The sequence below is a fragment of the Mirounga leonina genome, unplaced genomic scaffold (genome assembly GCF_011800145.1).
Source record: "Mirounga leonina isolate KUSES-001 unplaced genomic scaffold, KU_Mleo_1.0 Mir_174, whole genome shotgun sequence".
NCBI classification, from domain to species: Eukaryota; Metazoa; Chordata; class Mammalia; order Carnivora; family Phocidae; genus Mirounga; species Mirounga leonina.
Window position 1 is genome coordinate 10,200,686 of NW_023270451.1, and position 12,514 is coordinate 10,213,199.

General features: G+C 33.3%; 1 protein-coding gene across 1 annotated transcript; it reads left to right on the forward strand.

Annotated features, from left to right (window-relative positions):
* Positions 1-8,187: 8,187 nt before the first annotated feature.
* LOC118021318 (multiple coagulation factor deficiency protein 2 homolog) lies at positions 8,188-8,958 on the forward strand. The gene has a single exon (XM_035021411.1). It carries the CDS (start codon positions 8,305-8,307, stop codon positions 8,602-8,604), a length of 300 nt encoding a protein of 99 aa, XP_034877302.1. The 5' UTR covers positions 8,188-8,304; the 3' UTR covers positions 8,605-8,958.
* Positions 8,959-12,514: the final 3,556 nt, after the last annotated feature.

The following is a 12,514-nucleotide window of genomic DNA, read 5'->3' on the forward strand; positions in this document are numbered from 1 at the left end:
TGACTATATAAAATATGATTAAAAGCTCCAAAGCAGACAGTTTTAATGAAGCTCCAAAAAAAGTGAGAATATTTTAGTTGTGAAGGGTATTTGGGGAAAAATTTGCAGCATTAAATAGGAATAGCTTTAAAAAATGCATAGAAATCTCAGATTAATTCCCTTTCAATTATTTTACAACTATTATTTTGTGATGCCTAGCATATATACAGAAGTATAAAAAAGTAGTACAATAACTTACCAGATATGCATAATACAATCTCAGTAATTGTCAACTTATTCCCAGTATTGTTTAAACTTACTTACACATGGTCTTCTCCACTAACTTATTCCGGAGCAAAAGTCACATAGTAAAATTTTTACCCATAATAAGAAATTCTTAATTCTAAAGTACTCAATTTCCAAAAATTTTCCTCATGGCTAGTTTTTTTTTTTTGTCTTATTTAAGAAATCTTTCCATACCCCCAAATTATTAAGATAGTGTCTTATATTCTTCCTAAGTTTATAATTTTGTTTATTTAGTTTTATTTTTTTAATGATTTTATTTTTTTAAGTAATCTCTACATCCAACATGAGGCTCAAATTCACAACCCCGAGATCAAAAGTAGCATGCTCTACCGACTAATCCAGCCAGGCGCCCCTAATTTTGTTTATTTTTGACATTAAAGTCTACAAATTCACCTGGGCTTAATTTATTCTATTCTCTTGTCTATTTGTCTCCCATGCACCCATACCACACTATCTTTTTTCTTTTAAAGATTTTATTTATTAATTTGACAGAGAGAGATACAGCGAGAGAGGGAACACAAGCAAGGGGAGTGGGAGAGGGAGAGAGAGAAGCAGGCTTCCCGCTGAGCAGGGAGCCTGATGCGGGACTCGATCCCAGGACACTGGGATCATGACCTGAGCCGAAGGCAGACGCTTAAGGACTGAGCCACCCAGGCGCCCCATACTACACTATCTTAATTGCATTTTATATTACGTCTTTATTTGAGGTAGACAAAGCCTTCCCACCTTGATTTTTCTTCATCAAACATAATGACAAGGTTGTTTATTATACTCTCTTAGGATCTTTTTTTTTTTGGAAGAGTTGCCATATTCAGTGGTAATTCCCTTTTCTTTCTGACATTGGTAAAATGTGACTTCACTTTTCACCTTCAGCCTCCTCAAAGTAATATATAGATTTTATTATTATTTTCAAATAACCAACTTTTGGCTTTATTTTGTATGTTTGCTTTCTAGTTCATTAATCTCATTTCTTATCATTTAAAAAAAGTCTCTGAGTTTTAAAAAGTCTCTGAGTTTATTTTTTCATTTAAAAAAGTCTATTTGAGTTTATTTTTTTGTTCTTTTTCTAACTTCAGATGAAATGTAGTTTTAAATAGCATGTAGGGAAAATAAGTTTTAAGGAAATAGATAATATTTTTAAATAATGATAACAAAAATACTACATATTTAAATTAATGAGATGCAGTTAAAATGGTAGTTAAGGGAAAATATACAACTTTCAATTCTGTTTTAACTTCATCCATCTCGCAGTTTTATGATGTAGTATTTTCATTCATTCATTTATTTAAAAATATTCTTTATTCCTTTAACTTCTAAATACCTGTTCGTTTTGATCTCTAGTATAATTTCTTAAAGTCATAGATAATACTTAGCATGATTTCAGTCCCCTGAAATCTGTTCAGATCTGCTTTATAGACTAATATATGATCAATTTTCTTATGCATTCATGTGTGCTCAAAAAATGTGTATTCAGTAATTGTTCATTGTGGTGTTTATATATTCTATATATCAATATGGTCAGGATTTAATTTCAGCTATTGTATTTTTAATTTCTAGAAGTATTTGATATGTTTTCAGATATTCTATGCTACTTATATAGTCTCTAATACCCTGACCAAATTTCAAACTTAGGGTTTATATGTCTTGAACTTAATAGGCATAATTATTTTGCAGTTTGTTTTTGAAAATTTCTGTAGTTACTGTGTTTCTGTTTATGCTTTTGGTGGTTTTGTTGCTTCTTGGTTATGACATCTTATTTTCTCATGTGCCTAGCTATATTTAATCATGTGGTGTTCACTAGATTGAAAAAAATTGCTAGAAATAATTGGAGACTTAGAATACTGTTATCTTCTCACAGAGAGAATTTAAATTTCTTTCTGCTAGGCCCTGGAGAGCATTACCAGTCCCATACCACTTTAATCCAATGTTCTGTTTTCTTTGGATCAGGAATATCCAAATTATATTATTATGATTTTGTACAGCTAATGCAAAACTTCTTGACTGTGAAATCAAGCAAGGGAGAAATTTTCTATAACTCTTCCAACAAATGGCTATTTTAATTCAAACATATCTTACTGTGTTAGCTCAGTTATATAGGGAACATCATAATATGAGTGAAGGCATGGATATGAATTCCTACTTAGATGTTCAAAGTCCACCTGTTTGAAATCAAATAACATATTCCACACAAAGCCATCCTACACATCATTGATTTTCTCTTTATTTCCACATTAACGAAGTTTATGAGGCACTGTGAATCGGTCTTCTGCTGTGAAACTTAATAACTTTCTGTTTTCAGTAATCATCCAGACTTCTAATCTCTGCATTCAGGATGTCCCATGCTCAAATATTTTACATTATCTACCATGAGCTTCTTTTTCCTGACATAAATCTAGCTTCCAGCTTCACTACCTTCCCAGCATTTCCCAGAATAGATTACACTCTTCCTATGTAATTCTATACCTTCTCCCTGCAAAGCTTTTCTTCTCTTCACATTAAAAAAAAAAATCCATTCTTAAAGAACTACATTATTATTTTTCTCCTCTATTTATAGGGAACTTACTATGTATCTCAACCCAAATAAATGTACCTTATTTCCAAACTCAAAGTTAAATAACAATTGCGCTATCATTTGACATTATCTAGTATTTGTTTAAATTGTTCTAAGTGTATATCTTGTCTTCCAGCGAGACTGTATGCTTTTCAAGGAAACAAACTTTTGTTTTTGTAAACCTTATAGAGTGCTATGTACATAAGAAAACCTCATTAAGTGTTCACTTAAACAGACAAAAGCATGCTATGATGAGAACAGAATTACTAAGAATATAAACTAAACAATAGCAAAAAGGCCTATAAAAATGAATAGTTACCTCGACTCAAAATTACTGCCTAACAGTTCTAACAAATTTTCCTTACTTTGATGATGGAAATTCTAATGTATTAAAGTAACTATTTCATTAATGTCTTTTATTGCCAACATAAGAATTCCCAAATATTTTCTGTGTTTATGACTAATTCAGACTACTTTAGGATTATATTTCATCACTAAGTACTTATTATAGTTGTAGTTGTTTTTGTGGAAAAAGTTGGCTGCACTGTGGGCCAAGGAAACACATGAATTATGACTGTTGTGGCTGACAGCTGACTAACTTTATTCCCACCTAATTCATCAGTAACTTCAGTAAGTAGCTGGAAAGTCATAGGTTCCCGAATCCCTTGAAATGCATCATACTGGAAATTCTGAGTGGTGGCCAGAGAAGAAGGATCAACACCTACTCTCCAAAGTATGAATTGATTATTTGTATTTCCTGAGAATGATGAGGTAATAAAACAGAAATAAAAGTACATTATGTATTGTGTCATTTCTATTGTCTTGTTCAAGTTCTTACTTTAAAATATGTTGCATGATAATGTGTTCCTAACCGTTACAAAATATGTTATGTGGGTATCTTGTAAAATAGCACAGAAGTGACTTACTTAAAATCCTATGTCTTACCTCCTACAATTAAATATCTCAGCTGTTCCTGTGGAGAATCTTTGTCTGGACAGTTGAGCTGAATAAAAGGTGTCCTAAGTGGAATAAATCTAGATTTCCAAATGTGGTGGATTTCATACAAGAGGTTCATCATTTATATTCTACAATACAAGAATATTATCTATTTTAGCTTATGTTTAAAAAATCTTGCCATATCCAGTAAATTACTTGTTTCTTTTTATTACTCATTATTTTCACCTTTATAATATCATTCAAGCATACTTTTACAGTCCATCTTAATTATTTTACATTTGAAGACTACATTTTAGTGTTTCATCACAGAAACGTTGTTGTTTGGGGCTTTCCAACAATATAGTCCATGTTCCATTTTTAATTTTATGAATGAGGGATTTTTTTTTTTTCAAGTAGGCTCTACTCCCAACATGTGGCTTGAACTCACGACTTTCAGATCAAGAGTCACATGCTCTGCGATTGAGCCAGCCAGATGCCCATGAATGAGGAATTAATTTTTAATAATGTCTCTTTCCCACGTAATTTTGCTAGGACAGGTACTCATGACATTCATGAAATTGCTGAATTTTAAAATTAGACCAGAAACTAAATGTTATCTATTCTAATTATTTCCCTTTAATCCAGAAGATATATGTCATCAAGTCTCCTCTTAGACAATTACCCAAAAGGATACTCACTACTTAAAAGAAAGCGTATTTCACTATTGGAGAGCTTTACTTGTTAGAAATACTCTTTTTTATTAACTCAAGTATTTTTTGCCTGCAAATTCAACCTATTCTTCCTAGTTTTTGTTCTGAAGAAAGTCAAAATCTAATAAAGCATGTGACTTACATTTTAAACATGTGAGCGATTCCAGCAATTAGACTGAAAGGGGAACTATATTATCTCTGAGAATGTTTGAATTCTTTTTTTTTTTAAAGATTTTATTTATTTATTTGACAGAGAGAGAGACAGCGAGAGAGGGAACACAAGCAGGGGGAGTGGGAGAGGGAGAAGCAGGCCTCCCGCTGAGCAGGGAGCCCGATGCTGGGCTCGATCCCAGGACCCCGGGATCATGACCTGAGCCAAAGGCAGTCGCTTAAACAACTGAGCCACCCAGGCGCCCCGAGAATGTTTGAATTCTAAGGTTCTTTGACTGTTTAATCTAGAAGTCTGATAAATTACTTGCCACTAACACACCTCTTCTCACCTGTAACAGACTGCTATAGATTATCTCTTCTCCTGAAGAATATAAGCATAGTCTCAGAGACATTTTCAAAGTAGTAATCAATGAAGACACTAGCAATTTTTTGGAATGGGATGTGAAATGAAACCAATTTATGTCCTCAGTTTAGGAAAATGAAGTGCCTAATTCCATTTATGCTTTCTTTCCTTAGTAATATTTCTTAAACATTCTTGGGTTCCTTCAGTTTGAACAGTTTCCTTAGAAGTCATGTGTTGTTTTGTTTTGTTTTGTTTTTCCTCTCTAACACAGTGCAGCTTGCTTTGTTGGATTACCCAGTGGAGACCATAAAGGGGTACTTGCTAATATTTAAGCACTATTTCACTAAGTACTGGTTTCTTTAAAATTAAAGCCTTGATACAACCATATTTCCCAGAAAATGAATCATCCTTAGTTTCCCTTTCTCCTTCCAAATACAATCCAAGATAGGGAAATACAGTATCTGTTCTTTCACAATTTCTCATAGTCGCTTTAGTAATAGTAAATAATAATAACTATAATTAATATTTATTGAATGCATAATATGTGCTAGACTCTAACATACCTACACTAATATATATTTTAGCAACCCCATGAAAAACGTAGTATTATTGTCCTAAAATGGAAAATGAAAAGAGATACAATAGCTCAGATAGCTACAAAGTGTATAGGAACCAGAATTCAAAAATATCTCCAGAGCCGCAGCTTTTACCCTGAGAATACTACTTTCTACGTAATCATAATCAGTGTTTATACTATTACAACACTAGTCTACTGTGTTATCTGTTCTCATAAAAAATCCCTTCCCGGGGCGCCTGGGTGGTTCAGTCGGTTGAGCATCTGCCTTCAGCTCAAGGTCCTGGGATGGAGCCCTACATAGTCGTTGGGCTCCCTGCTCAGTGGGGAGTCTGCTTCTCCCTCTCACTCAGCCACTCCCCCTGCTTGTGCTCGCTCTCTCTGTCAAATAAATAAACAAAATCTTAAAAAATGTCCCTTCTACTCTCTAAAAGATATTCTGAATTTTATTAATTCATTGAAAGACGATTTTCTTCATCTTTTAAATGATGGTTCAATTTATATGCACTCTTAAAGCATTTCCAGTTCTAAGAAACTATGGTTTGTGTGTTTTATAACATCTTCATATTTGAGCTGAAATTTTAACAAAATCCCAAATAGGTTTCCCTTGTTAATCAAACCTTTTTTTTAAATTAGCCAAATATATTTTAAGTACTATAAACTGAAATGTTGGTTATAAACCAATACATTTTAAATACAAATATAGGTGTCTGTGTTTCTCTATGAAGGAAAAAAATCATTGTCCAGTACTCAACCTAAATTTTCATTTTTTTCTGTTTTTTTTTTTTTTTTTCCATTGTTGTGGACAAGAAAACTAGAGAGAGAGATATTTGGAGAAAATGACTGTATAAAACTGGATACAGAAAGATATTAGAGAAAAAAAAAAGAAAGATATTGGAGGCACAAAGAAAAAATGTACTATATATAGTGTGTGTGTATATATATGTATGTGTATATACAGAAGTAAGTATACTATGTGTGACAAAATATAGCCATATATTTAGCTAAACATACACACACACACACACACACTCACACTCACACATGCATATCTATTCCCAGTGGCTCAAATCCTGTGATTGCAGAATAGCCAAGATGGTTTAGATGCTAAAAACTGGATGTTGGCAGAGTTCTTCACCTCTATAACTTTGCACAAAATTCTCTCTTCACAGAAAATTCTTGTTCTACCACTTATTTTCCTATTGGACTCATTCATTCAAATACCTTTTTCCTCTATTCTCAAGTTACTCATTTGTGAAATAAAACAGATAAACTGGACTACTAATACAATTGATTTGAATATGCAGTAGCACTTTCATAAAGATTACATAGGAAAATGTATTATTTAACTTTAAAGTGTCTCACAGTAAAAGGGCATAAAATAATACTTAGGACTCTAATGGCTTTATTTTGAGTGTTCCAGTATAGTACTTTGCAGGAACAGTGTGAATTAATGAAGAGACAACCAGGGTTGTTGAAGAACTTTGAGAGAAAAAAAAAAAAAGCTCTCTATAGTTAGAAGGTCCAGATCAAATGTAAAGACATGAGATAATTAAGTGAGTTGAAATTATTCATGAATTTTCTTGTAAAGTCTGTTACCTTTAAAAATTAATCCATCTCACAACATTAATGAGGAATTATCAAACCTAAAGATATTAAAACATTACTGAAAGGACAGAAGGTAAAGACCAACACACAGTCCTCAGATGGAAGCTGTCTAAAAGCTTTAAAAAAAAAAAAATCTTCCCATGATAATTTGTGGCTTTTATTTATTGGTGGCTTCCAAGTTCATCTCTTGACCTTATTTTCTAGACCTGTATTTTTCAACAATTTTTGAAATCTCCATTATTTTTTAAACTCGAGGAACATGTTGGAAAGAAGAATTCTTCCTTCTAACCATTGTTATGGCCAGCCTTTAAGCTAGTTTTTAACATTGAGCACAAGGAGACTCTGCCAAACTTGAATCATCAGCTCCTATTTCTGGGGTGTTGTTTCTATGGCTTGGCATTTAATATATTATGCCAATGTTCCTTGTCAGAATTAATTTTGGCAAAAGACCATCATTATACTGACTAACTGAATCTCCAGTTACAGAATAATGTAGCACATTCACTTTTCTTACATGTTCCCAATTAAAATATTAGAAGTATAACTATAGAATTATGGAAATTTCCTCAATACAAAGTCTATAAGAGAGAGAAAAACTAAGTTTTAGCTATTTATACATTTCAAAAACATAGAATTACTAAGCATTTAGAATGCAAGAAGCTCTTTTCCCTAAGAAAAAAAGGGTAGGTAATGCTTCACCTTTCTCTTAACTTTCAACACAAAAATATAAATAAAGCAAGGTAGCATAATTCATAACATTATTGCTCATGCTCTAGAATTTTACAATATGTATTAGTAACTAAATTTCAGTAACTAAAAACAAACAACCAATTCATCTGGGAAATTCTTCCAAACCTATTGCCAATTAAAAACAAATAAGTTAAGACTATCTTTAAGAAATAAGGAAAAGTTGACTGGAAGTCTTCATGTCTGAGGAAAACTGCTTGGAAACTAGGGGAAGCGAGGGTACATGAGATCTCTGTGGCTGCTCAGAACCCCCTTCCTGTGTGGCCCGCTCTAGGCCTTTTAAGCTTTGGGTTCCAGAACTGAGGTGCCTGGAGCAAGCTTCTCCCATCCTGGCAGTGTGGGCCTGGATGAAAACACAGTGCATGACCAAGAGCATATCATGGAGCACCTAAAAAGCATCATCAACAAACCAGAGGCGGAGATGTCTCCACAAGAGCTACAGCTCCGTTATTTCAAAATGCTTGATTATGATGACAATAATTTGCGTGATGGCCTAGAACTTTCCATAGCCATCACTCACATCCATATGGAGGAAGAGAATGAACAGGCACCACCAATGAGTGAAGCTGAACTGATTAACTTGATGTTTGTTTTGAGAAAGGATGACAAGAACAATGATGAATACATTGACTATGCTAATTTGCAAAATCACGGAAGTAGACATTGTTTGGCCACCTAGTTATATGCAAATGTCACCCATTATAATGTGATTGAACACTTTTGGTAATGCAAAATAACGCATTTCAAACTCCTGCTACAGTATTTTGGTAAAAACCTGTAGCAGTTTGTTAACACTAGTGTGAGAAAGAGAGAAACCAAGAGAAATAGAATAGAAATGGGACATATTGTAGTCCTCAAGTACTGTTAAATCTCTTATTGGACAAGGGCTTGGTTAAAGAATCCTTTCAAGAATGTTGGATAATTGGAGCAGAGTAGTCAGGAACTTGACTATGGAATACCTCTGGTCTCTTGGTTTTCATTCATGCTATCTGAAAAGTAAGACAAACTTTGCCAAGTGGACACACATTTCCATAACAGTGAAGGAATGACATGAATGCCAAATGTTTCCCCTGGTGTGTCCTGCCTCTTTAGATAACTGTGGTCAGTATTCTGCAAAGTTCCCTTTGGCCTGAATGATGACTCGCCCTAGGCAAGTGAGTATTAGGCTATTTCAAAGTGGCAGCATAAGAAGAATGTTGGATACTAAGTTCAGCTAGCCTTAGAGTCTAACATTCTGTATCTTCTGGCACTTTGGAAAGGATATACCACTGACCTAAGTGATTAGCATTATTTTAATTTTTCAATATTTATAAAACTACTGCCTTATACTTTATTTCTTTTATGTCTTCAGCTTAGGAGAGACATTGAACTGAAAAATGTTTGTTCTTTCTTTCTTTCTTTCTTTCTTTCTTTCTTTCTTTCTTTCTTTCTTTCTTTCTTCATTTATTTATCAGAGTGAGAGAAAGAAAGAGAGAGCACGAGCAGGGGGAGGGGCAGAGGGTAAGGAGCTCTGAGTAAGAAGCCCAAAGAGGCACCTGAGCTGAAGACAGATGCTTAACTGACTGAGCCACCAGGCATCCCCCAAAATGTTCTTTATTCTAATCATTAGCAAATGTTAGCTTTCCTAATATTTGTATTTAACCTTTATTTCTCGGGTATGTTTTTGGGGTTTGAAACTATTAGAAATGCAAGGACTTTATCCTTTCTGCTTGGTGCAGCAGGGGTAAAGCTACTAGCTGGTCTTGCGTAAATGAGGAGGAGAAGATCACCAAGCCCAGTGATTAACCTGCTGCAAGCTATATTTAGAAGTAATGGCATTTAAATTACCTCTTCTAGTTTAAATATATGAAAGTTTATTTAGGTCAGGAAAGTTTAGAAAAGGCCTAAAAACTCTTAACATTGTGAATCTCAGTAATGGTTGAAAATTATAATTGTAATTTGTAATTTGGTTTATTGGACATGATAGACATGTGATAGAAAACTTGAAATGATGGTTGAATGGGAAAAAAACTGCATAGAATTTCTGTAAGACATATAGGGACTTATTTTCTTTATTAAAATATTCTTATAAGTAAATGTATGTGTCTGTAAAAATGCTTTCCTGTGTCAAATATTTGTGCAATCAGAGCTGAATTATAAACTATTCTTGTAATATCTAGTTATTTTGAAAGATTTATATGATGAATCCTGGATATATGACCAATAAAACTGAGGAAATAAAAATGAAATAAGAAAAGGCCATTTTCAGTTTCTCTCTTGTTAGTGTAGAAACCAAAGCTATCCATAATTTCTTATTTTTTATATAGGAAATTATTATTCTCAATATAGGAGTTGTAATTCATAATGATATTTATTATTTTTATTTTACATTCTGGAGATACATTTTCTTTACGTGTAGAAGGTATATTGTTAAAATATCAATAAGGTAAACTCTCAGACCATTAGTCAGCTATGAACTATTATCTTAATATAAATTGCAGTTAAATGAAAAATCTCAAATGGAAACTTAACTAAGTCAAGCAAACTTTCTAATAGTAACATGCTATGCTAATATGGGTACTGTACACTGATTCTTATTATCCAAAAGAGTAGTGATATAAAATAATGAAACCAAGAACTTACTCTGCAAGAGGAAATTAAGAGCTTGGGTATCTTTAAACAGGGTGTTCTCTCACAGAAATGTTCTGGGAAGGTGTGAGTCTTTAATTCCTAATTTAAAATGGTAGACATTTGTGTGAATATTGCGTGAGTTATGTATTGTCCAATGTGTTTTAAAAATCTTGCTTTTCATAGGATGATGAAACAAATAATGATAATATTCAATCAGTGTTGGGGCATGTGGGTGGCTCAGTCAGTTAAGTATCTAACTCTTGATTTCAGCTCAGGTCATGATCTCAGGGTCCTGGGATAGACCCCACTTCACTGAGCCCTGCATTGGGCTCTTCGCTGGGGGTGGGGCCTGCTTGGGATTCTCTCTTTCCCTCTCCCTCTGCCCCTCCTCCTCTCATGTTCACCTGTGCATGCGTGTATGCTCTCTTTCTCTCAAAAAAAAGAAAAGAAAAAAGAAATGTAAAGGCCTTTTAAATATACATTCTACAATTTTTTTCACATGCAAGTTTGTGACAAGTTCTTCAGGTTTTCAATTTTAGTACCTATACATTTACACACCAAAAAAAAAAAAATGATGAATTTACCAAATGGGGCAGAATGATTTGCAAAATTTCCGTTTCATAAAATGATAAATCCTAGTGACAAATTACACGTATTTTATGTCATTTTAATTATATTTTATACAAAACCTCTCAACAACAAATCTGTCATTAAAAGTGAAGGATACTAATACCTTATAAAGAATGCAAACACAATTTTTCCATTTATTTATTTTTTTAAAAGATTTTATTTATTTATTAGAGAGGAAGAGAAAGAGCATGAGCAGGGAACTGGGAGAAGGAGAAGCAGGCTCCCAGCTGAGCAGGGAGCCCCACATGGGGCTCCATCCCAGGACTCTGGGATCACCACCTGAGTGGAAGGTAGACACTTTACTGACTGAGCCACCCAGGCACCCCACAATTTTACCATTTCTACATTACTTATTTGACATGAATGAAATGAAACAATCTCATTGGCTTTGAAAGTTAGAAGAAATTTAGAGATTATCTATATCAAAGGTCATTAATTGCTCTATACAGAAAAGTCCATGGTGGGCTTTTAGACTGCAGGTACTCAAACCCCTTCTAGCCATTCATGTCTTCTCCCCCACTAAAATGTACATATGATACTAAAGTCTTATCATTTCAAAAAATAATTCAAGTGAATATATGTATGTGTGTTAATAATATATATATGCAATATATATGCTAATAAATGCTAATAAAAAAGGCTCTAAAAATCTAATTCTGTATTTTAAAGACATGGAACAGTTGAGCAGAAGTGATGTTTTTATGTAAAGGCAAGATAAGGGCCTTCTCTTATTTCTCAAAGCAAGCACAGGACAATAATACATTTATTATACCTGTAGGTGATGATAACTATAATCTTTGGAAGAGTATAACCCAGGATTTTGAAAGGAAGGAGACCCCAGAAGCCAGCTGGGGTATAGTGGTGCACAATAGATCAGACCAACTAATTTACAAACTCCTAAACTGGACAATAATAGTGTGATTTCAGTCATTGTTGTTGTTTATTTATTCAATGTAGCATGCTTCCCATAAATGAAAAATTTTAATTTAAATATAATTGCTGTATTAGGTTTGTATGTAAATGTAAAAATAATCATATAAGATTTCCCATTAAAAATCACATTTTTATACTTTTAAAATATTCTAAAAATTGTGTGAAAACAAAATATATGGCCTAAGTGCCTAATACCAAGAAGCTAGCATCCTAGCTGTGAAATAAAATCTTTTGATATTTACTTACAGAAAATAAATACGCTAAATCATCAGAGTCTATTATAGACTTTCAGAAGGCAGGCAAGTAGTATTTAGGAAAGAATTCTTATAGAAAGCAGAGGAGGAATACAGTAAAGAAAATAATCACAACCCAGAAAAAAAAAAAAGGTGATTTTTCTTTTTTTGCAATTGTGAATG